Here is a 27518-nt window from a genome sequence, read left to right on the forward strand (position 1 = left end):
AGGTTTGTAGATGAATTAGCAATTCTCTCAGTGATAGGAAAGAACGTGGCAGATTAGTTCAACGAGACGGACACTTGCTTTAAGAGAGATTATAAGACGAGTATCATTAAAAGTATCACGAGTGTAATGGAGGGTAATCAGATGACGCTGGCGCAATTAGGTCAGGAAATGAGACGCTATTTGGGAAGCAAAACCACTCACGACGGCACAAGTAAAGAGATCATAGAATGCGGATTGGCAGCTGTAAGAAAATCTTCGCTGTTAAGAGAGAAAGACACGGACAACGAATAGAAAGCTAAGTATAACGAATTCTTTTCTGAAAATGTTTGTCTGCCGCGTAGCGTTGTTTGGAAGTGAGACGTGGATAATAAATTGTACAGTCAAGAAGAGAATACTAGCTTTGACGTAGAGTGTTACAGAAAATTGCTGAAGATGAAATGGGTAGATAGAATAATTAATGAAGAGGTTCTAAGTAGAACTAGGGTAAAAGGAAAGTTACAGCCAAATTTGATTATATGAATGGATCGATTGATAGAATACATCCTTAGGCATCAGGGAACAGTTAATTTTGGAATGGAAGCTAGTTATGCGGAGATGAAGAGACTTATGCATAACAGACTAAGGTAGAGTGCAACATCAAAGAAGTCCTCCTACTGAAGACTACAGCAACAATTACCGTATGCACCAGAATTGGTACCCTTTGACTTTCACCTATCCACATGTCTAAAACAATATGTGACTGGTAAACATTCTAAGTCTAACGAAAACTGTATATATTCATACTGGATCGAACCCGAGTCTCCTGCAGATGCCCTAATCACTACGCCACCCTGTCACAGTGGCTTTGCACGGACTACCCTAGCGCGACCCCCTCCTCAGTTCAAGCTCTCATTCATGCCTCAGCCCACTTACAATTCTCCCTAAACTCGAACAGCCGGCCGGAGTGGCCGAGCGGTTCTAGGCACTACAGTCTGGAATCGCACGACCGCTACGGTCGCAGGTTCGAATCCTGCCTCGGGCATGGGTGTGTGTGATGTCCTTAGGTTAGTTAGGTTAAAGTAGTTCTAAGTTCTAGGGCACTGATGACCTCAGAAGTTAAGTCCCATATTGCTCAGAGCCATTTGAAACTAAACAGCATTGTAGAGACTCTCCAACTGTATTAGAACGCCACCTCAGCATCGAACGAAACAGAGGATCCTAGTTGCTATACTTTGCTTTCGTGGACTGAAAATGACATGGAGCGTAGTATTTCAAGGAAATTGCTTAAGAACCGTGTTTCTTTTAGAAAACCTTCAGTTGACATTTAAGATGTACGCTGATAAGCCAAAGCACTATGACCACGGCCCACCGCGATGTTGGAAGTCGCCTGATGACGTTGCAGGCACCTGACGCGCTAACAAAAGTATGTAAGCGGACCAGACACGAACGCGGATCACCCTAGCACAGATATGGGCTTCAGATGGGGAAATCCACTGAGATAAGCAACTTTAACGAAGGGCAGATCATTATTACTCAGAGCCTGTGAACGGGTATCTCGAAAACGGTGAAGCTGGCAGAATGTTTACGTGCTACTGTAGCGAGCATCTACGGGAAGAGATAGAAGGACTGTGAAACTATCACTAGGTGCTTAATGGTTGGGCGTCCACGAATCTTCACAGACCGTGGGGTTCGGAGGCTTGTCTGCTCTGGAAGGCAGGGTAGATGGTGATCCCGCATTCCTGCCAAAAGAGCACAACGCTGGTCCATGCACAAGTGTTTCGGAGCACACCGTTCATCGTACATTGTTGAACATGGATCTCCGAAGTAGACCATCACTACGTATTCACATGTTGACCCAACGACATCAGTTACGATTGCAATGGGAACGGGACCATCGGGATTCACCCGTCGATCGATGGATACGTGTTGGCTCCTCGGGTGAACCACATTTTTGCTATACAAGGTCGATGGTAGCCTCGACAAACGCCGTCATCGAGGTGACCGGCGGCTCGAAGCGTGGAGCGCGCCCCGGACGCAGGCTGGTGGGAGCAGTATGATGCTACAGGGGACATTCTCCTGTGCTTGCGTAGAGGCTGTGGCAGTAACTGAAGACACGCTGACAGCTGCGAATCACCTGCATCCCTTCATGCTTGAAATCTTCCCTGATGACGATGTCATCTTTCAGCAGTATAATTGTCCGTGTCTCGGAGTCAGAACCGTGCCACACTCGTTTGAGGAGCATTATAGTGAACTCAGGTTGACGCCTCGGCTACCGAATTCGCCTGATGTAAATCCTATGATATCCTTGTGAGTCGCTATCGGGTGCCAGCACCGCGTACGGAAATCAGCGGCTCTTGTTTACGCAAATTGCATGTCCTGTGCTTAGACATCTAATGCCACGTACCTCCAGAAACCTTCTAAGAAGCTGTTGGATCCCTGATACGCAGTATCAGTGATGTATTTCGTTACAAAGTGGGACAAAGAAGTTATTAAGCAGGTGGTCATAATGTTTTCGCCCAACCGTGTATACAACCTATTCTGCAGCCATATTGTGAGTATAATTTGCTTCTAGGCTGTACCAGCAACATTTGTAATGGCATTCCTCGAAGAAAAATAATTTTTCCTTCTTTCTTACAAGGGAACCTCCCCATCGCACCCCCCTCAGATTTAGTTATAAGTTGGCACAGTGGATAGGCCTTGAAAAACTGAACACAGATCAATCAAGAAAACAGGAAGAAGTTGAGTGGAACTATGAAAAAATAAGCAAAATATACAAACTGAGTAGTCTACGTGCAAGATAGGCAACACCAAAGACAGTGTGAGATCAGGAGCGCCGTGGTCTCGTGGTTAGCGTGAGCAGCTGTGGAACGAGAGGTCCTTGGTTCAAGTCCTCCCTCGAGTGAAAAGTTAAATTTCTTTATTTTCGCAGTTATGATCTGTCCGTTCGTTCATTGACGTCTCTGTTCACTGTAATAAGTTTAGTGTCTGTGTTTTGCGACCGCACCGCAAAACCGTGCGATTAGTAGACGAATGGACGTGCCTCTCCAATGGGAACCGAAAACATTTGATCGCAAGGTCATAGGTCAACCGATTCCTGCACAGGAAAACGCGTCTGAAATATTCTATACGACACTGGTGACGGCATGTGCGCCACATGACAGGAATATGTTGTCGACCCACCTAACTTGTACACTTGGCGAATGGGTAAAAAGATTCTTCTACCTTGCCCGATTTAGGTTTTCTTGTGGATGTGATAATCGGCATGTGCGTCACATGACAGGAATATGTTGTCGACCCACCTAACTTGTACACTTGGCGAATGGGTAAAAAGATTCTTCTACCTTGCCCGATTTAGGTTTTCTTGTGGATGCGATAATCGGCATGTGCGTCACATGACAGGAATATGTTGTCGACCCACCTAACTTGTACACTTGGCGAATGGGTAAAAAGATTCTTCTACCTTGCCCGATTTAGGTTTTCTTGTGGATGTGATAATCACTCCCAAAAAAGTGATTAAAACATAAGAGTTTGTCACATAAATTGCAACAAATGAATGCAACAATTTCACAGTCGGTCAGTTTTCCCGGTGCTCTGTCAAAACATACGTTTTTAACGTTTTCAAATTTTTCCGTGTGTAGACCGTCAAATCCTGCATATGTCCAAGCAAATCTGAACATGTCCTGGAATTTTGGAGAGCGAAGTTGATTGTGTGTGTGTGTGTGTGTGCCTGAACTTCGATAATTGAAAATAAAAAATTAAAATTTTCACTCGAGGGAAGATTCGAACCAAGCACCTCTCGCATCACTGCTGCTCACGCTAACCACAAGACCACGCGGCTACTGAGACATTGCTCTCCATTATGTTGCATATCTTGAACATGGACTACTCAGTTTGTATATTTTGCTTATTTTTTTCATAGTTCCACACAACTTCTTCCTGTTTTCTAGATTGATCTGTGTTCAGTTTTTCAAGGCCTATCCACTGTGCCAATTTATAACTAAATCTGAGGGGGGTGCAATGGGGAGGTTCCCTTGTTAGGAAATAGAAACACTCATTTGTTTACAAACGCGTCACCTGCCTACGAAACCATTATATGAATCCGTCAATAAAAAGTTCGACTAAAGCGCGTTACGTCCGTAGCTCGTGGTCTAGTGGCTAGCGTTGCTGCCTCTGGATCCTGGGGTCCCGGGTTCGATACCCGGCCGGGTTGGGGATTTTCTCTGCCCGGGGACTGGGTGTTTGTGTTGTCCTTATCATTTCGTCATCATCATCATTCGTGACAGTGCCTCGATTCGATTGCGTGAAAAGTTGGACTGGGTACAAATTGGGCCTGATGACCGCGCAGTTGAGTGCCCCACAAACCAAACATCATCAAAGCAAGTTACTCATTCCATTTCTTGAGCAGAAAATTTGTGAGAAAGAGCCGTTGTAGCAGGTTTCAGCTTCCTGCCAGGTCAAGGATCAAAGCTTCACAGACCTGGGTGCTCCAGCCTTACTCCAGTTTGCAAATAAAAACACATTATTACAAGGTACGCACCAGAATTAACGCAGGAGAGGATAATGTAAAACTTTTACTTCCCCACGTACGTAACTGCTTCTGCAGTTCTGGAAAATAGTTTCACTACTCCGTAGAAAGCATGTGTTGTCATCAAACACTCGACTAAATAAGCTCTGAAATGTCAGACATGCTCGTAGATCAGTATTCTACTCTGTCGTATGCATTGTATCATTAGTACCGTCTGAATTCGACGAACTATTAAAATGTTATTCCTAAATTTATTCCTTCTTGAGCAGTACCCATTCATATTGTTCCTGCAGTATGACTTTCTTGTGCTACATTTCTTTCTTACGAAAGATTTTAAAATCGGTTTGTATAATTTGTCGTTCCCCCTGCTGGTCATTATAGTGCATCACAAAGAGCAATTAGTGCTATGTCCACACAGTTACGTGAAAACTTAATCATAGCAAATTTTTTTGTAGTCTTTTCGTTCTAAAATTAACAGAAAGTTACTGCGGTTATTTTTACGTTATCCTTTTGTGAACAGAGTGATAAAATTCTGGGAGTAGCAATAATGAATCACTAATTAAAATTTCAACGTTTCGATATTGCTGGAGGCTTGAAGGCGCTGTGAATAATGAGAAAAAAGTTCTGATGGCACAGGACTACATAAAATTTTTATTGGCGATATTATAGATATTTTGTATATAACGACACACTTTTCGTAAACCTACATGCATCCGTGGTATGTTACATTTCTCTCCACTTACAGAACATCTCTACTCAGCATTCATTTTTCAACTCTGGAGCATATTCTGCTGCAATTCTTCACTCATTTTCGAGGGATTTTAGTGGCAATTTCATGGTTATTATTCCTCAAAATATAGAGACAACGAAATTAACGGCGCGTAGATGACGTCTGCCAAATTGGAAAAGCAAATTAGAAGAGAGGCTCCATATTTAACTGCTGATGGACAGCGACAAGAATTAATTTTCGGCGGGATAAATGAAACGCACGTTTCTGGCACACTGTCAGTTTCCCACCTATTACTGGAGTTTCATCATTTGTATTACTCTTGCTAAACTTTGCCCATTTATTAAATTACTACACGGAGTCGATCAGAAAAAAATCATATGGAAAATACAGGGTATATCAAAAAGAATCATCTGATTTTTTAAAAATCACAACTGTTATGTTATTTAAGATATGTGCGTGGACGAAGTACTGTTGGAAAGAGCAGCTCTCAAGTTTTACATGGTTCCCGCTAGGTAGCAGCAGCGACCAATTCAGTCTAGTAAAAATGGTGTCGGGACAACAGAATGCGTTTTGTTTTCTACGTTTTACGCAGCGCGGACCTGTAATAACTGTTCAGCGTAACTTTCGTACTAGGTATAGCGTGGATCCTCCTACAGCACAGAGGATTAGACGATCGTATGAACAATTCCGAGAAACAGGTTATTTGTATAAGGGCAAATCGACGGGCCGTCTCCCTATGTCTGACACAGACGTGGAACGCATCCGCCATAGTTTCACAAGGACTCCGCAGAAATCCATCCGCCGTGCAGCTCGACAGCTCAACATGGCCCCGATGTTCGTCTGGCGTGCGTTGCGTCGACGTTTAAACATGAAACCATACAAAATTCAGCTACTGAAGGCTCTTCGTGAAGGTGACAAACAGCAACGTGTGGAGTTCTGTAATTTTGGTCTTGGCAAGATGGATGTCAACAGTTTTCCTCCACGCTTAGTATTTAGTGACAAGGCGACATTCTATTTAAATGGAAATTTGAACCGTCATAATGTGAGAATATGGGGTACGGAACAACCAAATGAAATTGTACAACCTGAGAGGAACTCTCCAAAATTTAATGCGTTTTTTGCAGTTTCACGGGAAAAGTTGTAGGTCCATATTTCTTTGCTGAGAACACAGCTACAGGAAGCATATATCTCGATACGCTTGAGAACTTCCTTTTCCCACAGTTGGAGACTGATTCGAACGACTTCATTCACCAACATGATGGGGCACAGCCACACTGGCATCTTTCCAGATGGTAATTTTTTAATCAAAGGATTACTGACCGATGGATCGGTCGCGCTGGTCCAAATTATTCAACATTACATTACAGGCCTCCAACGTCACTAGACCTATCTCCTTGTGATTATTGTTTGCGGGGGCTTATAAAAGACTGTTTATGTGCCTCCGTTACCAACAGCAATGAATGAAATGAGAAATCGCATAACAGCAGTTGTGGAAGCTGTAACTCAATACATGCAGTGTGGTAATAATTGTGCATCTCAAGAGGGCATATTGAACATCTATAAAAAGGTATGAAAAAAAACTTTTTGAGTTTCCCATTCATCAAAAAACAAAATTCATTGTATATGTTTATTAGTTTCAGAAATATAGACGTGCCAAATCGGATGGTTCTTTTTTACACACACTGTATAATATGCAAGCTTTCATGACAGTATAGTAGTCCGTCATTCAGAGAGCGGGAATTAAATGTGAGCCAAAGGTAAATAAATGGTCGCTGCAAGTTAGATGGAAATTGGTGGGCTTCCACGTACTCTATTGACCAGGGGTCAGCGACTGGCCCGTCAAAAATATTTTGAAATTATAAATTACGTACACAAATTGTTAAAAATATTTTTTCTGTACATAACAATTCGTTTGAGCGCCACCTTCGTAATTCTTTGTAATAGTGTGCAGTTAACTGCTGAATAATTAGAATTCTTAATGATTAGTTACAGATACATTGAATACACACTGTGCAGGGCAGGAGAGCGTGCTGAAGAGCGGGGGCGGAAGTGAGCCAGCTGACCAGGTGGCGCAGCACGTTGTGTCGCTCCGCATATAAGTTCTATACACACGAAAGCAGCACAAATATTTTATTTCATGAGCAAGGAAATTTTATAAATCGATTTCAGGCTCTGGCAAACTCTGAAACCTCTATTAAATCGGAGAAGGCATATTAATTTAAGCACTTTTTTTTTTTTTTGCTCGTATCTCGAACGATAGCTTAAAGCTGTTTTATGAAACTTGAGGCGAGTTCACTCGGCGACGTTGGTCTTTGGCGATGAAGCGCCACCTTAGCAGTGAGGCTCCTTTGCCGTGCGGCTCCTTTGTTGTGTGCAACATACACTGTGACAAGGAAGTAGCCTCTTTGCGGTGCGGTGTTGTGTGCCCGCCGCCGATATTTTTATAAACAGCGAATCTAAAAAAAAGTACACAAATATTATCGCCAATTCGTCAGTAATTGTCGCGATCTCGTACGGAGTGTATCGTTATTATCGAGGCTTGTAACTTCTCTTTTGCATTGATACGAAACCTAAGAAGCATAAAGATGATAAAGAAAATACGGAGTTTTTGATTGAGTGGAATAAACATACGCTGCCCGATAAGCCTGGAGCTGTTCCAGTTTGCCTCATATGAAACAGAACTGGCGTTCTTGTTAAAAGTGCCAGTTTAAAATTACACTACGAAATAACTCAGCAGCTGTTCCATAAAAATTTTCCTGCAGGTAGTGAAGCTCGTCAAGAAAACTCCAGGCGTATCTACCTTCTTACAAAAATAGCACGGCCTTCACGGTTCGCTCTATGAGCGAGCAAGAATAATCTAGAGAACCATCGCTGTGTGTGTGTTGGACGTTTAACAAACAGATTCTGAGAGGGTAAAAAAAAAAGTGTATGCTGGAAGCGACCGTAGAAATTTTTGAAGAGAAAAAGATTTTGTTGCCGCAATTCAAGGTATTCCATTGCTGGCAAGAAGTAATACAAGAAGAATCGAAATTTAGGAAGCTGGCAATAAAAGTAGTTAGCTCGAACTTCTGCAGAAGGCGCCTTGCTACGCCATAGCACTAGATGAATCATGCAACATTGTTGATGAGCAACAGATGTGCGACTTTTTTATGTTGAAAGTAAATAATTTAGGGAAGAATTGCTAACAATATTGACGTTGAAAGGCAAGACTCGCGGATAAGATTTATTCAAGAGTTTTGATGACTTCGTGAAAAATCAAACATTAGCTATGATAAAATGGTGTCTCTTTCAACTGACGAGGTCCCAGCGATACCCGGAAAAGAAAAAGGCTCTGAAAGAAGTAACGGACAGGTTGATCAAGTTTTTTAATTTTACCTGGTCTCGTTCTGCTCTTCAGCACAGACAGCTAAAAGAGTTTTTTCTGAGTGTCATTGGGCGCATTCTGACATATTGCAGCACAACAATGTTTGTTGGCTAAGTAGCGATTGAAATTTTTGGCAAAGAAGAGAAAAAGTAACGTCTTTTTCAGAAAACGTGGATTCACAAGACGCAAGAAACCATTTGGAGTTCCTAGCAAACGAACGCAGCACGCTAGCTCAAGGAAATGGGAAATTAATATGTGGTCTCATACAAAGTGCGTCTTCTTCCCGTCGGAAAGTGGATATCTTTGAAAAAGACATGGCAAGTCAAGAATTTTTTCACTTTCCAACAATTTTTAATTTAAAAATTATCCTTAAATAGACATTTCAGTATTCTCAAATTTTATGTCAGATCTTAAGAAGGAATTTGCAGCAAGATTCCAAGACTTTTCAGAGACAGAGAAGTTGTCGCGATTCTTAACAGCGCCTTTTGAAGTTTCTCTGCGGCAGAATGAATGGATGTGACTACGAAGTTGTTCTGCCTTCAAAGCTTTTACTGCAAATGGAGATAATAGACTTACAGGAAGAAATTCCCTTGCAAACGTATAAAGCAACATCCGTGGACGAATTTTGGAGCGAACTTGTCCCACAAAAATACGAAAATAGCAAAAGATTAATTGTATACTTGGGCCAACGGCCTTGCTGCAGTGGTAACTCCGGTTCCAGTCAAGTCACAGAAGTTAAGCGCTGTTGGATTTGGCTAACACTTGGATGGGTGACCGTCCAGTCTGCCGAGCGCTATTGGCAAGCGGGGTGCACTCAGCTCTTGTGAGGCAAACTGAGGAGCTACTTGATGGAGAAGTAGTGGCTCTAGTCACGAAAACTGACAACGGCCAGGAGGGCGGTATGCTGACCACATGCGCCCCCATATCCGCATGCAGTGACGCCATTAGGTTGAGATTGTTATGGCGGTCGGTCGGTACCGTCGCGCCTTGCGAGGCCTGTTCGGACGGAGTTTAGTTTATTTTAGTTTAGCCATATACCTGACTTCTGTTTTTGGAAATGTATTTGTGAAATTTCATTTTCAAAAATGAATTTTTTGAAGAACAAGTATCGCTCAAGATTAACGGCCGCCCACCTTGAAGACATTATTGGTATAAGCTGCTCCCCACGTGAACCTAACTTTAAGAAACTGGCTCAAGACTGCAAATGCAATTTCTTCCATTGATTTTTTAATACAAATACACCTGTCTATTGTATTTCATATTTTGTGAATGAAAATTAAAATAAAAAATAGTACATAATATAGTTATGTTCTGGATTTCTCAATACAAATACGCCTGTCTACTGTATTTCCTTTTTTTTTTTTTTGACTGAAAATAAAAATAAAAAACTAGTAAGGAATATGAGGTTGTCCTTCTGGACCTCGATAAAATTTTTCAAAAGTATCCGGGCCTCATCTAAAGTTACTTACCGACCCCTGCTATAGATCGTGCCTTCATAATGAGAAACACTAGACCTGCATTCACCTACTTTTCGTTTCTGAGGGAATAAGTACTTATGAAGTATAGGCAAAGCCACCTCCAAACTGTCTGCACCAGACATATATACCTCTCCCAAATATTTGTTGCTCTGTGAAACGAAATAGCTGTTGCATTATTATCTGTTCTTCTCCCACAAAGTGCCAATCCCATGTAGAGCCTGCAAACGCCGAATTTAGGTTTGACAGCCACATATCTCCTCTACCACCATGTTCCATCCCATCAGTTCTGTTTTTAAATACACAGAATCCGCTCCCTCCCACGAACACCTTTGTTTCTTACTGATGGATAAATAGGGCACAGTCCGTGACCCGATTTCAGTGCAGACGCTTCGCTATCTGTCTCTTTTCGATTTTTTTAATAATTATGTCATGTCATCCATACTCATAAAAAAACAACAACCACTTCGTGTTTTTCAAAAATGGTTCAAATGGCTCTGAGCACTATGGGACTCAACTGCTGAGGTCATTAGTCCCCTAGAACATAGAACTAGTTAAACCTAACTAACCTAAGGACATCACAAACATCCATGCCCTAGGCAGGATTCGAACCTGCGACCGTAGCGGTCTTGCGGTTCCAGACTGCAGCGCCTTTAACCGCACGGCCACTTCGGCCGGCTCGTGTTTTTCCCCTACGTTGTTTGGTTGGTTGGTTGTTTTGGGGGAGGGGCCAAACAACGAGGTGATCGGCTCCATTGGGTTAGGGAAGGATGGGGAAGGAAACAACCCGAAATTTGAAAGAAGCAATTTTAGTGAAATCACGCGACGGCCGGGCGCGGGTTTGAACCGCCGTCCTCCCGAAAGCTAGTCCAGTGTGCCCCTATATTGTTTAATCAGTTCGTTTCCAAAAAAAAAAAACAAAAAAGAGTTGTTCCTTCTTATTTGGTTTATAAATTCACAATAAAGCCAAAATTAAACCATGATTAATATGATTTTCATAAAACAATTAACGAACATTTTCCGTAAGACGATCCCCAAGATCCAAAGAACAGTTCAGATTCTAAGAGGAAGGACCACGTGTCGTTCCATTAGAAGTTAAGAAGTCCAGCTTCAGCATTCAGTAACATAAAAATTAATTGATCATGTAACGGTTGCCTTGTTTCTATAAACAGCTGTAAATTCTGTGCTATTACAATAAAAAGGTTCTTCTCGACCAATACGCTAGCTTTGGAACCTTTCCTTCATTTCTAAGAATTATAAGGCCATAACATATCTTCTGAACCCACAAATACTTCGTTAGGTGTTTCATCCTTATCCACCAGTAAATGAATATAAAACACTATTATCACTCTGAGTGTGCAGGATTGACTCGTTGTAGAGGCCGGTGTGGGAGTAAGGCTTCTGTGTGAATGGGAGGGATAGGATGATAGCACCTCAAGAAACAGAGCTCCCATTTCCCGAAGTATGTGATATACAGTGACTGACAAAAGTCCCAACGCCAAGAAATAATTAATGTGAAGTAACGAAATCGTTGGAATACATTTGTCTAGGAAATATATTTATTTAATTAACGTTGCAAGTTCACAGGTTATTGTAGGCACGTTCGCCCCCGGTAGCTGAATTGTCAGCGTGACGGATTATCAGTCCTCCGGGCCCTGGTTCGATTTCCGGCTGGGCACCCGGCGAACGGTCTGCCCGACGGAGGGCCCTAGCCATACGAATAAATAAATAAATGTAGGCACGAGAAAAATCATACCCAATGTGAAATGCTTGTACATTAATAACTCGTGCATTCGCCAGAACGTTGAATGCAAGCCTGCAAACGTGTGTGCATTGTGTCTTAAGGTACCGGACGTCAGTTTGTGGGATGGAGTTCCGTGCCTGTTGCACTTGGTCGTTCAACAAAGGGACAATTAATACCGTTTGTTGAAGGCGTTGTAGTTGTCGTCCAATGATGTCCCATATGACCTCGATTGGAGACGTATCTGGTGATCGAGTGGACCAAGACAACACGTCGACACACTGTAGGAGCATGTTGGGTTACAGCAGCGGTATGTGGGCGAGCGTTGTCCTGTTGGAAAACACCCTCTGGACGGCTGTTCATGAATAGCGGCTCAACAGGTGAAATTATTAGACTGACTTACAAATTTGGAGTCAGGTCGTGTGGGATAACCACGAGAGTGCTTCTGCTGTCATACGAAATAACACCAAAGACCATAACTCCAGGTGTAGATCCAGTGTGTCTATACCGCAGACTGGTTGGTTGCAAGCGCTCGCCTGGTCTCCTATAAACACACGGCCGTCGCTGTCACCGAGGCAGAACCGCATTTCATCAGAAAGCCACAGGCCAGCCCGCCCGGTTAGCCGTGCGGTCTAACGAACTGCTTTCCGGGCGTGAATGCGTGCCGGTCCCCGGCACGAATCCACCCGGCGGATTTGTGTCGAGGTCCGGTGTGGCAGCCAGTCGGTGGATGGTTTTTAGGCGGTTTTCCATCTGCCTCGGCGAATGCGAGCTGATTCCCCTTATTCCGCCTCAGTTACACTATGTCGGCGATTGCTGCGCGAACACTTTCTCCACGTACGCGTACACAATAATTACTCTACCACACAAACATTGGGGTTACACTCGTCTGGTGTGAGACGTTCCCGGGGTGGTCCACTGGGGGCCGAACCGCACAATAACCCTGGGTTCGGTTAAAAAAAAATGGTTCAAATGGCTCTGAGCACTATGCGACTCAACTGCTGAGGTCATCAGTCACCTAGGACTCAGAACTAATTAAACCTAACTAACCTAAGGACATCACACACATCCATGCCCGAGGCAGGATTCGAACCTGCGACCGTAGCGGTCGCTCGGTTCCAGACTGTAGCGCCTAGAACCGCACGGCCACTCCGGCCGGCGGTCCAAAATGGTTCAAATTGCTCTGAGCACTATGGGACTTAACATCTGAGGTCACCAGTCCCCTAGAACTTAGAACTACTTGAAGCTAATTAACCTAAGGACATCACACACATCCATGTCGGAAACAGGAATCGAACCTGCGACCGTAGCGGTCGCGCGGTTCCAGACTGAAGCGCCTAGAACCGCTCGGCCACATCTGCCGGCTTCTGGGTTCGGTGTGGGGCAGCATTGGGGTGAGTGGACTGCTATGGCCTGTTGTGGGGTTGTGTACCACTGAGGGCTACGGCGGGAACGAAGCCTCTCCGTCGTTTCTAGGTCCCCAGTTCAAAACAATACAACAGGCCACCACTCTGCCCTCCTCCTCCTGCCCGCATCTCGTGGTCGTGCGGTAGCGTTCTCGCTTCCCACGCCCGGGTTCCCGGGTTCGATTCCCGGCGGGGTCAGGGATTTTCTCTGCCTCGTGATGGCTGGGTGTTGTGTGCTGTCCTTAGGTTAGTTAGGTTTAATTAGTTCTAAGTTATAGGGGACTGATGACCATAGATGTTAAGTCCCATAGTTCTCAGAGCCATTTGAACCACACTCTGCCCTCCAATGAGCTCTAGCCTGACACCACTCATGTTTTTGTATCCCGCCTGCTCCTGTAAACTGAAGGGTACATCGAATGTAGGAAGTGAGTAGGAGCAGGAAAAGGTGAAATGCTTCGGTATGCAATTAAAAGTGGTTTTACTTAACTTTGGCTGAGATGAGCACGTAGGTGCGAAGCTGTACATCAAGTTACAAAGTTACAAGTAGTGACTCCCCACTATGAAATAGAAACAATGTTGCTTGGTCGTCTGCCCGGCATCAAATGGGTGGAATCTTCAGCGGCGCTCGTAGGGCTGCACAGCGCCGGCTAGAGGGCGCTGCCGTCGGTGTCGGTGTAGTGCCAACCTAAGAACTTGCACCTACGCCGTGGCATCGTAGCTATCGATACCACAAATGTCACTAACGGCGGTGGTTTGGGGTCAGTGGAATAAACGCGACAGGGCGTCTGTCTCGGAGCTGTACTTGAAGTATCTGAGTTGTAACAGTTCGTTGAGTTACTTTGGTGCCAGCTGCTGCTCGAATTGCTGCGGCATACGCAGTAGGATGCGCCACAGCTATACGCCGAACATCATGATCTTCCGCTCTCGATTATGCTACGTGGTCGTCCGGAGCCCGGTCTTTTTGCGACTGTACTTTCCCGTGACCATCGCTGCCAGTAATCATGTACAGTGGCTACATTCCTCCCACGTCTTTCTGCAACATTGAGAAAGGAACATTCAGCTTCTCGTAGCTCTATTAAACGACCTCATTCAAACTCAGTAAGGTGTAGATAATGTCGTCATCACTGCCTTAAATGCATTCTTGGCTAACGTCCTATCTCAAAGGTAACCGACACTCACGACCCTTACAGCGTGTACTCAAAGAAAACCTGATTTGCTTCTTCGTAGCGGCGCTCTCCCACAATTCCTTCTATTTTCCGTCAGAGTATGATAAAAAAAGTGACAGGATAACGTCTTCGGCAACCGCCGTTAATTCGACAGGTGAAACGCCGCCATTGTGAAGGTACAGATGAACGAGAGGTCGCTGGGTGTGGCGGTTTAAATCTCGGTAAGCGGGGCTATTCCACCTAGGAAGCCAAAAATGCTTGGTTCAAATGGCTCTGAGCCCTATGGGACTTAACTTCTGAGGTCATCAGTCCCCTAGAACTTAGAACTACTTAAACCTAACCAACCTAAGGACATCACACACATCCATGCCCGAGGCAGGATTCGAACCTGCGACCGTAGCGGTCGCGCGGTTCCAGACTGAAGCGCCTAGAAGCGCTCGGCCACACCGGCCGGTGAAGCCAAAAGATGGTGCATGCAGGACGACAACACACACTGTAAACAACAAGCTTAAGGGGAGTTAGAACGAAAAAAAAAGTTTTTAACATTTTCAGATTTTTATCTCATTAGAAAATTTGCAATTTTCCGAATATATATATATATATATATATATATATATATATATATATATATATATATATATATATATATCATTTGTAAACTCACAAGGGAAGTATTTTATTTTACTTTTTTAAATATAAATATAATCTACACCGGTTGAAAATGTTAAAATTTTTACGTGCATTACTTCAAGATATAATAAAATCGGTACTTTTTTTATATAGAAGACTGTGGGTTGCTGTGTTATAAAAGTCATGTTCAGAAGAGGATGGGCACCAGGTTGAGGAAGTTGAAACAAAATGTGAGACACAAGAAACTTTCTGATGGTAAAACTATAAAAGGCAGTTCCACAGACAAAATGATTGATGAACTACAGCAGTATTATGGGATGGCCATTAGAAATAATATTGAGGATTTGTTGAAAATGATGCAGGCAGTATGGGCAACCTTCTTCTACAGACCGTCAACTGATGAAAAAACATTACACCACTTTTGCCCTCCTGGACCTGATTCATGGTGCAATTACCGCAATGCCCAGTACTCAAACAGTTCATACATCCATAAACGCTCCATCCCAGCAGCAGTCATGGACATCATAAAACCTATTTACAGAGACCTGGCAAATCTTGAATTACTGAAGTGTCTGCATGGACAGACTCAAAATCCCAATGAGTCGTTCAATAACCTTGTATGGAATCGCTTACCAAAAAATATTGTTGTTGGAATGAAGACGCTAAAGTGGGGGGTCAGTGATGCTGTTATTGCTTTTAATGATGGCAACCTTGGTAGGGTGAAAGTGCTACAGCATATGGGAATTAATCCTCGAGCAAACTGCATCAGAGAATTTGAAAGTATGGACAAGATTCGCATTGATAAAGCAGAGTACGCAGCATAGTTGGCCACTAACGAGTCCAGAAAGAAGAAAATAAGAAAAAACTTGGAAAAAAGATCAAAAGGCTGATATACAGTATGGTGCAGGGTCCTTCTCAGTGACTAAAAATAAAAAATTAAGCATATATTAAGTTACAGTCTTTTGAAACTTTAGAAGCCGTTCCTGAAAAATTATATGTTCTGTTGCATTTTTCCCTAAATCTCAGAAACCACTTCGAATAGAGTATTCAAATTTTCAGGGAGTAATAACATACATATAATGAGTTTACTGAACTAAAATAAGAACACAATGTTATGTATAATTAAAATTATTTAGGATAACGTACAAAAAAGTACAAGAAATTTTAACCGTGTAATAAAAAAATTGTATTTCCGAAAGCAGTGGTTGAAACGCAATTATTGTAATTGACTGAGAACATACAGTTTAATGTCCTGTAAAAGTTTCATGTCAGTGGCTACAGTGGTTCCTGAGATACAGGGAAGCCAAGTCTTACATTTAATGTTGTCGGGATAGGGCTTTCCAACTCCCCTTAACCCCACAACCAAAGATGACTGGCGTCAGAATTAACCGGCAGTGAAGTTGTACGTAGACTGTTTAGGTTTTTATGTTGGTAACGCCACGTAGCGCTCTGTATGAAAATCACTATGTGCAGTCTGTGGCTGGTTTGCATTGTTGGAATATTCTAGTGTTGGGCAGTTGGATGTGAACAGGGCGTAGCGTTGCGCAGTTGGAGGAGAGCCGCCAGCAGTGGTGGATGTGGGGAGTGAGATGGCGGAGTTTTGAGAGCGGATGATCTGGACGTGTGTCCATTAGAGAGAGTAAATTTGTAAGACTGGATGTCATGAACTGATATATATATTATGACTTTTGAACACTATTAAGGTAAATACATTATTTGTTCTCTATCAAAATCTTTCATTTGCTAACTATGCCTATCAGTAGTTAGTGCCTTCAGTAGTTAGAATCTTTTATTTAGCTGGCAAAAAAATGGTTCAAATGGCTCTGAGCACTATTGGACTTAACTTCTGAGGCCATCGGTCCCTTAGAACTTAGAACTACTTAAACCCAACTAACCTAAGGACACCACACACATCCATGCCCAAGGCAGGATTCGAACCTGCGACCGTAGCGGTCGCGCAGTTCCAGACTGTAGCGCCTAGAACCGCTCGGCCACTTCGGCCGGCTTTAGCTGGCAGTATTGGCGCTCGCTGTATTGCAGTAGTTCGAGTAACGAAGATTTTTGTGAGGTAAGTGATTCATGAAAGGTATAGGTTATTGATAGTCAGGGCCACTCTTTTGTATGGATTATTGAAAGTCAGATTGCGTTGCGCTAAAAATATTGTGTCAGTTTAGTGATGATCAGAATAAGTAAAGAATGAAATGTCTTGAGTACGTTCAGTTTTGCTCAGCTGTTTGAAAATCAAATAACGTAAGGGGTTTACCAGCACAGTAATTCATTAATTTTTCTAAGGCGACGTTTCATATGAAATGAAAGATTTTGATAGAGAACAAATAATGTATTTACCTTAATAGTTTCCGCCCCCGGTAGCTGAGTGGTCAGCGTGACAGAGTGTCAATCCTAAGGGCCCGGGTTCGATTCCCGGCTGGGTCGGAGATTTTCTCCGCTCAGGGACTGGGTGTTGTGTTGTCCTAATCATCATCATTTCATCCCCATCGACGCGCAGGTCGCCGAAGTGGCGTCAAATCGAAAGACCTGCACCAGGCGAACGTCTACCCAACGGGAGGCCCTAGCCACACGACATTTCATTTCATACCTTAATAGTGTTCAAAAGTCATTATATATATATATATATGTATCCGGCACCTGGAACTCGAGCCCGCTGATACGGTACTCACAGGGCCCGGGAGAACGCCCTTCACAACAACTCGCAGGCTTACTCGTAAAGGCGGAGTTGGTTTTGGATTCTCTGTTGCTTGGACACAACCTTCTAGGTTTCTCTGACTTACCACGTATTTTTCTTCCTGCATGGCTATTAGCAATATACTGCAGATAAAGTAATTGTTTCACGTAGCCAGTAACGTTCCAGAGTTCTTTTCTGGATATATATATATATATATATATCAGTTCATGACATCCAGTCTTACAAATTTACTGTCTCTGATGGACACACGTCCAGATCATCCGCTCTCAAAACTCCGCCATCTCACTCCCCACATCCACCACTGTTGGCGGCTCACCTCCAACTGCGCAACGCTACGAAATGTTCACATCCAACCGCCCAACACTAGAATATTCCAACAATGCAAACCAGCCACAGACTGCACACAGCACAGCCACTGATTTTCATACAAAGCGCTACGTGGCGTTACCAACATAAAATCCTAAACAAATGGTTCAAATGGCTCTGAGCACTATGGGACTCAACTGCTGAGGTCATTAGTCCCCTAGAACTTAGAACTAGTTAAACCTAACTAACCTAAGGACATCACAAACATCCATGCCCGAGGCAGGATTCGAACCTGCGACCGTAGCGGTCTTGCGGTTCCAGACTGCAGCGCCTTTAACCGCACGGCCACTTCGGCCGGCAAAATCCTAAACAGCCTACTTACAAAGTGTTAACTAACAACGTGTGACCAAGTGCCGCTAACACTATCCCTCTGTGAGAAAACAGATTTGTCAGAATAATTTAAGCTAACCCCTCTGACCTTATTTATAACGTCACTTACAAGTGCAAGTAGACCGTGACTCTTTAATTTGCCCGTTACGAGCTTTTCTCAACATTTCTTTCCTTGTGCCTCCTGCGCCGTTCCCTATTTCAGGCGAGTTCCCGCATGTTTCTCTCACTGGCAGTAGTTTTTTGTCTTTGGCATAAGATATGAGCATATTGAGGCTTTTGCAGTGCTTGACGTGGAGTGTGGTGTGCTTGCAGCGGCGGGGCCCTCGACCGAAGCGCCACGGGCTGCCGCGGCGGCGTCCGCGGACGATAGCAGCTTCCTCCGGCACCTGGAACTCGAGCCCGCTGATACGGTACTCACAGGGCCCGGGAGAACGCCCTTCACAACAACTCGCAGGCTTACTCGTAAAGGCGGAGTTGGTTTTGGATTCTCTGTTGCTTGGACACAACCTCCTAGGTTTCTCTGACTTATCACGTATTTTTCTTCCTGCATGGCTATTAGCAATATACTGCAGATAAAGTAATTGTTTCACGTAGCCAGTAACGTTCCAGAGGTCTTTTCTGGATGCTACTGCTGTATCTGAAACGTGCATTTAATAAAACCTTTGAACATTCAAAATTAGTCTATAGAGCTCGAGTAGAAATGGTTTTGCTATCTAATGAATAAATATATATAACTTGAAAAACATTTGTGGTTTAAATATTTCATCTGTCATTTCTTTCAAAATATGGCATGCATGTTAAGAGTGGATAGTACCACAACTTTTAAATGACTAAGTTAGTTAAATCATATATATTACTAGATCATACTTTATACTTGTAGTTACCTTCTAATGTAGTGAGAAACCTAATTGTAGAAAACTATCTTAGTTTTATGATTGAATTTATACGTAAAATTTCAACGTTTGCAAATTATCCTACATAAACGTTTGTATGATTCATATAGGGGAGAGTTCTCGATTATGGGATACTTTTCTTTATGATTATATTTGACGTACTTTATTTCGCGCTATGTTAAAATAAAATACACTTTCACACGCCACAAGTATTCCAGTAAACTATGTCTTACCAAGGTTTTCATTATTGATATTATTTTGGTCACAAATTGATTGTACATTATCTGATTTATGAGCATTTCGGTGTTTTTAAATTCAGGTTCCTATTATCGGATAGTAGTCAGGATTAAGTACAGTTCAATATAAGAACAAACAAACATCATCTTTTAATAGATAACATACAAAAACCTTACTTACACAACATAAAGATGTTATTCATTTGTTTACCGTGCATTACTTGCTTAATTTATTATAATGATCACATACAAATGTTTTCCATCCCGTCTTGGCAACGCCAGAACACACTTCATACTCCCAACGAAGACATTTTGTGCAACCGATACACTGTTCGCCACTTGTGTCTAATTTGTAAGCGTGATTGCGATATAGGTACTCCTCATCCGCACTGTCTTCGTCATCATTGGAGGCGAGAGGAGCACAATCATCCTCAAATGAGGAGGAAGATGAGTAACTCTGCCTTTTGTTTCCCTTTTTCGGTCTTATTGCAGGCGTTCTTGATGCTGCAGCTGTTGACCTTTCCGAAGATGAACGTTCTGACAGGCCTCTGGCTGATTTTGTGTTTGATGGATCTGGTTTAAGCCTAGGCTTATCTGTTGGGCCTTGTAATCGCAACTTTTCTTCAAGCGATTTCTTGAAAGGCGAGCTAGTGATTGTAGCGACTTTACCAGTGGGACGTGCTGTTGCGTTTGTTTGGCTGACTGTTGGAGGTGGACGCACATAGATAAACAGGTTAAGCCCGTGGTTCCGACGCACTTATTAGTAAACAAATTTCCACTGCGATCTAAGTAAACAGCTGGTCCGTATAACGCAATTGCAGGGCACAGTTGATGCCGTTAGGTTAGCATGAAAATATGATAATAATTGAAAGACGTATTTTTAATTAGCAGGCAACTTATTGGGTAGATATATCATCCACGGAATAAGTAGAATGGATTCTCTTGTCGTCCACCGTACAACTTCCCATATCTCACAATCGAACTAGATATAACTACAATCGTTTCCAGTTCCGCGTTAATTTTACCGAGATACTTGCTCTCTGTTACAGCGAAAATCGAAAACTCATCTTTGTGCAAGTAAGATTATAGAAATAGACTTGTATTCGTTGAGTTTTACCACCGAGCAGCAGATACTCCTCTTTTACTGCTGTACAAAACTTGAGGTTCCATACTGCCAATTTCCGCCTTCGGTGCACTGTCACCAGGCAGCTCAATAACAGCTTGTTCTTCTGGAGGTATAAATTCAGATGGATCTATGACTGTAAATGGTTCACAAATTAATGCGAATTAGTCGATAGTATAGGCTTAACAGTGTATTTGCAGACCCTTCGATGAGCTGTGACAAGCGATATTTAAAAGGAGATGTTATATTGCCAGACAAATGCACGTCATTTCAAATCACACACTGGTACAACAACGACGGAAAACAACCATCGACAACATCTTCATTAATGTTTGTTTTCTGTAGTTTTTATCTAAAAAATGAAATATTGTCTGTTAATACTAAAATACGCTTATATCATCCTTACAGCGAGAGATTCAACGTATTTACCTTTCCAAAGCTATCATATAAGTATACTAGTTTAAATTAAAAATTATTTCCACAAAGTGTTCGGCATACTGTTTTTTTGTATAAGAAAAGCGTATGTTTCTTGTCGTAATAAGGAACGTACGAGAGAATACTTCTCACTAGAGAGCCGTTGTGGATAGTGTACAATTGAGTTGCACAACAAAGGTGTCCATCGTAAGTGACAATAGTATAATAAAGACATGTATTCGGCTTACATATCCTCACACGATGTTCTGATAAACCTTGCACTCACTGGTCGAGCTTTACATATTTCACTATATATCCTATATAAAAGACAATGAATGATGTAGTAGGACCGCACTAAATTCAGAGTTTTGTTCAGTATAAAGACCAGCAAACCTTGATAACATGGGACGATCACCGTCAGTACAAACACCAATGTACTCTGTCCTCTTCAGACATAAATGTGTTCAGACTCTCGCCCACATCTTGCGTGTTTTTACTTGCAGCGATAATTTTACAAAAGAAAAACCCCGTGACAATTACTTTTACGTCTCAGAACCGTGTGCAACAAATTATGTGCGTACCATCATTATTCTCTGTGGCTTCATCAATCTGCAATCCCAAAAGTTGTCCCTCCCTTTATTTTAGTGAATAATCTTTGATAGGAGGTCGGAAAAATGGATTTTGGATTCTATGTTTTCTTTACGCCGACTGTCGTTATTCATTAAATGACCTCTCTCGCCGTATAACATGGACTTGTTTGAACACTCTCTTGGTAGACGCTGAGTGAAATTTATTCATCTCGTATTGTCTTTGCGTCGCTCATAGCATGTGAAATGTCTCGCTAAGCCCTGCTGATGTTACCTATTAAACTCAGCCAAATTGATAGCCGAACATTTAAGGTGCACAACGGAAATCACAATGCCTTCAACAACTGCAGACTGGTATTCGATTTACACTGAGGTGACAACTCATGGCTATATACACATATACAGATGGTGGTAGGATTGCATACACCAAGTATAAAAGGGCAGTGCATTGGCGGAGTGTTATTTGAACTCGGGTGATTCATGTGAAAAGATTTCCCACGTCATTATGGCCACACGACAGCAATTAACAGACTTTTAACGCGGAATCGTAGTTGGAGCTAGACGCATGGGACATTCCATTCCGGAAATCGTTAGGGAATTCAATATTACGAGAGTGCTCTTACCGGTATCACGAGAGTACCAAATTTTAGGCATTACTTCTCACCACGGACAACGCAGTAGCCGACGACCGTCACTAAACGACCGAGAGCAGCGGCGTTTGGGTAGAGTTGTCGGTGCTAACATACAAGCAACATTGCGTGAAATAACCGCAGAAATCAGTGTGGGACGTACGACGAACGTATCCGATAGGACAGTGCGCCGAAATTTAGCGTTATGGGCTATGGCTCAGACGACCTTTGGTAAGAGCACGACATCGTCTGCAGTGTCTCTCCTGGCCCCATGACCATAGACGACTGGAAAACCGTGGCCTGGTCAGATGAGTCCCGATTTCAATTGGTAACAGCTGATGGTAGGGATGGAATGTGGTGCAGACCCCACGAAGCCATTCATCCAAGTTATCAACAAGGCACTGTGCAAGCTGGCGGTGACTCCATAGTGGTGTGGGCTGTGTTTACGTGGAATGGACTGGATGCTCCGGTCCAACTGAACCCATCATTGACTGGATTGTTATGTTCGGCTATTTTAAGACCATTTGCAGCCATTCATGAACTTTATGTTCCCAAACAACGATTCTCCATGTCATCGGGCCACAACTATTCGCTATCGGTTTGAAGAACATTCTGGACAATTCTAGCGAATGATTTGGCCACCCACATCGCCCGACATGAATCGCATCGAAAATTAATGGGACATATTCGAAAGGTCAGTTCGTCCACAAAATCCTGCACCGGCAACACTTTCGCAATTAAGGACGGCTACAGGCAGCATGGCTCAGTATTTCTGCAGATGGCATCCAGCGACTTGTTCAGTCGATGCCACGTCTAATTGCCGCGCTATCCGGGCAGAACTAGGTCCGACACGATATTAGGAAGTATCTCATGACTTTTGTCACTTCAGTGTGTATAATGCAAGGGGCGTTCAGTAGGTAATGCAACACATTTTCTTCTGAAAGTAGACTGGTTTTATTCAGGATTCCAGTACACCATATTATTCCCCACTCTTTAGCTACAAAACCTTGTTTTTCACAATAATCTCCGTTCAATGCGTCGGCTTTACGCCACCTTACTGGGAGGGAGTGTATTCCCGTAGCCGGCCGCGGTGGTCTCGCGGTTCTAGGCGCGCAGTCCGGAACCGCGCGACTGCTACGGGCGCAGTTTCGAATCCTGCCTCGGGCATGGATGTGTGTGATGTCCTTAGGTTAGTTAGGTTGAAGTAGTTCTAAGTTCTAGGGGACTGATGACCACAGCTGTTAAGTCCCACAGTGCTCAGAGCCATTTGAACCATTTTTTGTATTCCCGTATGGTACGACTCTGCTGCTTGCTGTCACCGCCAACATCTGGCTGCATCAATAACCTACCGACCGTACACGTACTGCTTCCTGCGGAGTGCATACTTTATTGGACCAAACAGATGTAAGTTCGAGATCCGGGTTGTAGGGTGAATGAGGAAGAACAGTCCAGTGAAGTTTTGTGAGTTCCTCTCTGGTGCACAGTCTAGCGTGAGGTCTTGTTTGCCATGGAGAAGGAGAATTTCGTTGGCGGTTTTGTGGCGACGAAATCGCCCAAACCATTCTTCAATTTCCCGAGTGTAGTACAATACACTGAAAGAGTAGATCGTTGCAGAGCGGTTCTAGGCGCTGCAGTCTGGAACCGCGTGACCGCTACGGTCGCAGGTTCGAATCCTACCTCGGGTATGGATGTGTGTGATGTCCTTAGATTTGTTAGGTTCAAGTAGTTCTAAGTTCTAGGGGACTGATAACGTCAGAAGTTAATTCCCATAGTTCTCAGAGTCATTTGAACCATTTTACCGGCCGAGGGTGCGGCTTTGAACAATTTTTTTTTTTTTTTCCAGAGGAGAGGTTTCGTGGCGTCACTGCATGGATTGCCGTTTTGTTTCCGGTTCGAAGTGATAAACCCATGTTTCATTGCCTGTGACGATGTTCGTCAAAAAATTGTCACAATCAACCTCGTGATGCGTTATGTGCAAGCAATCCCGCACAGATGTTCCTTCCTTGCTCTTTATGGTCTTCTGTTACGCGGAGAGTAACACACTTTTGAGTATCCCAAATGGTGGACGAATGTGTGGGGACAACCAAAAGAGACGTCCAACTGATCAGCTAGGTGTTTGATTGTGATCTGTTGATCACCTGGAATGAGAATGTCCGCACGTTCGAACATTGCAGGAGTCACAGCTTTATGCGGCCGACTGGCACACGGGAGATGAGACAGGTATGCGCGACCTTGTTGCGATGATGATAGACGCCTCGCCCAACAACTCACCACGCTTTTGTTCACTGCCAGGTCTCCGTAGACATTTTGCGAGCCCCTATGAATATCCGCGATGCTCTGGTTTTCCGGTAAAAGAAACTCAGTGACAGCTTTCAGCTTTTAACGCAATTCAGTTACAGACGCCATTTTGAAGCCTACTTACGGCTCCGCCACATATCGAAACTTCATGAAACTATAGGGCCTGAAGTGCGAATATTCCACGACGTCCCACAACAAATTCTGCGTTCTTTCAACCGCAACTGGCCGAAAAAATTGTGTTGCATAACTTATTGAACGCCCCTCCCACATAGCGAAGCAAACTAAACCCTGCTTAATTCTCTATGGCAAGAAAATCTTATCGGAGCTTGGTGGCACTGATCACTAATTTTCCAGAAATAACCGGGGAACGCGAAGCGTGAGAGAGACTAAGTCTATCAGTAGTTCATACACTGTCAAATAGACATTTATTACACTGATGTGCTGTTACTACGCAAAAGCAATAGGTCCATTATGCGATAGCTATTGATTCCCAAACCGTCCCTTATATGCATATTTGGGGAAAAGTTAATGAAACTCCGTAGTATAATCACTAGTACAGACATCTCAAGAGAGTATTAGGATATAAATTCCGCGAACTGGCGAGGAATGAATAATTCTATGCCATGCATCAAGTGATCACTCGCACTGCAGGAAACTACAGAAATTACTAAACACAATACCAATACAAGAAAGCCCTTTGGTCAAAGTGAGTTTACAAAGGATGGGAAACAAAGTTCATACCTCCAGGCAAAGGTGCATTAATTCTGATGAATCTCGATATAGCCAAATACTACTATAAAACAGAGGTTCAGTTTGTTCAGGAGAATTAGCACTATGCCATCAGATAGGATTACTGAGGTTAGAAATCAAATTCACAGCCAAGTCATGAAAATGAAACGATTCGGATAAAACCCAATTCATGTTAATATTTCCATAAGTACAGGAGCTCGTTTTATTAAATAAATTTAGCACACTCCAACCATGGTGTTCCTTAATAGCAAATCACCGATTCTGTTACACTTGTGGTTCGAACCACACAAAAAACAAGCTCAACCTAGAAGACATAAGATAAGTCTATGGCTTGAAGTGAGTGAGGTCGGTACTACTATATGCTGAGAAAATTAAATTCTTCTTACGCCCAATAGCACATTTGAAAACACTCAGCCAAACATCCTCATCTCAGAGAAATTATTCAAGATGTGACAGGGAAAAAGCAGAGATTACGATCTTAAAAGAAATAAAATAAGATCGCAATGTCATATTATTTTCCGAGGGGCACATCAGATCCTCGACTAGACTGCAAAAACATCTGTGAGACTTTAAACAAGAGGTAACATGGCATGAGACTATAAATCATATGAAAGGAGCCAGAACAGACCCCTTTCAACCCAAAAAAATAATTTCCTTTTATTTTTTCCAGTAATTGTGTATCGGGATTTTCCGCTATGTAATAAATTCTGTGACATGATTTAGTCATACAAGGTAAAATAGCTTCGCACTTTGAAACTCTATATGCAGTCTTTTATGATGTTAGAAAAGTATTATTTGCTACAGAGAAATTCTTATAAATCGTATCATCGCAGGCGATGCTGAACTCAAGAATGCGACTGGCGTTTCCATTACAAATATATTCGATATTACGCCGATCAGAAAAGCATGCCATATACCTTACAAATCACTGTGAACGTAGTGAACAGACTTTTATTTGCCTTCTCCGTACCCGTTACAGTTGCAGAAGATACCTAATATTGAAATATTTTCGCGGCGCCTCTATAGCATTCCCGCGCCGCCAAGGCGCACTGTTTGGGATCCGCTTTATTGAAGCAACAGGTCACCCTATCTCGAAGCAACTGTCTGCGACCTGATTTTAACACTCCAAGTCATGACCTCAATAAGTAATTGTACGTGCGGTGTTAAATGTTTGTAACAGATGTTTTCCTCATTTTTACGTTTCAAAGTGCTCCATATCGTTTTACAAGCTACCCGCCAACCGCACCATCTATCCAATCTCATTACATACGCACTACTCCTAACGTAAGCACAGTGGTCTAACTACAGCAAGTTTGAAACCTGAAGTATTCCCTTACTCATGGAAGAGAAGATTAACGAAAACTTCTTGTTTCCAGGCTTCAGTATCATTGTTCTTTACTTCAGTGTCATTGTTCCTAACTTCGTCTCCGATACAGATTGAAAGAGGAGATTGTGTGAATTCCAGAAAATATACTACGGCGACAGAAACTGAAAGTGTTACATCACGAAGCACCAGTCCCATATTTACCATACTGTGTGGAGATATTCATCACATAACGGATATTAAATGATTACCCTTTCATTCCGTTCGAGCCTGTTGCCTATAATCAACATCAGTATGAGGTGTGAACCCATGAGCACGAGTAAACAGGTTTTTTTTTTTTTTTTGTGATATGGAAGCACAAAGCTTCCCGATATTATATTGAGGAAATTCTTCCCATGTTTGAAACATGTGTTGTGTTAGTTCATGAAGATCGCTGGCTGGAAGTCAGTATGAAATTATACACCTTCCCAACTTATCAACAACTACCAAATTGTCATATCCAGTAGCACGATTCCAGGAGTTAAAGATGTCTGGGTATCGGGAATGGCTGCCTCCGGTGGCCTTTCAGCAGGTCGTCCACGTATGTGTTAAAGTCTATCTGATCGCTACAAACAGAAGAGAGATTCTTCACTGAACACCACAGAATTACATTCAATGTTCCATTGCCTCTGCCTCTACACCATGTAAACCACTGTTGTCTATGGCGTGGTCTCAGCGGTAACCTACGTAATGCGATGTGCTTCTGGCGTTCGTGGTGAAACACTGCCAGAAACCACTACCCGGATTCTATCCGACGTTGTGCTACAGACTGTGTTCTACATCTACATATGTACTCCGCAAGCCACCGT

The 27518-nt window shown here is 43.0% G+C and overlaps 1 protein-coding gene across 1 annotated transcript in view; it reads left to right on the plus strand.

The window, feature by feature from the left end:
• LOC124555588 overlaps positions 1–27518 on the plus strand; it is a 1059882-nt gene that overhangs the window by 549229 nt on the left and 483135 nt on the right. The window contains exon 5 of the mRNA XM_047129551.1: positions 18729–18930. Coding sequence (XP_046985507.1) covers positions 18729–18930 — 202 coding nt within the window. The remainder of the gene's footprint in view (positions 1–18728; positions 18931–27518) is intronic.

Source organism: Schistocerca americana, chromosome X (assembly GCF_021461395.2).
Source record: "Schistocerca americana isolate TAMUIC-IGC-003095 chromosome X, iqSchAmer2.1, whole genome shotgun sequence".
Lineage (NCBI taxonomy): Eukaryota > Metazoa > Arthropoda > Insecta > Orthoptera > Acrididae > Schistocerca > Schistocerca americana.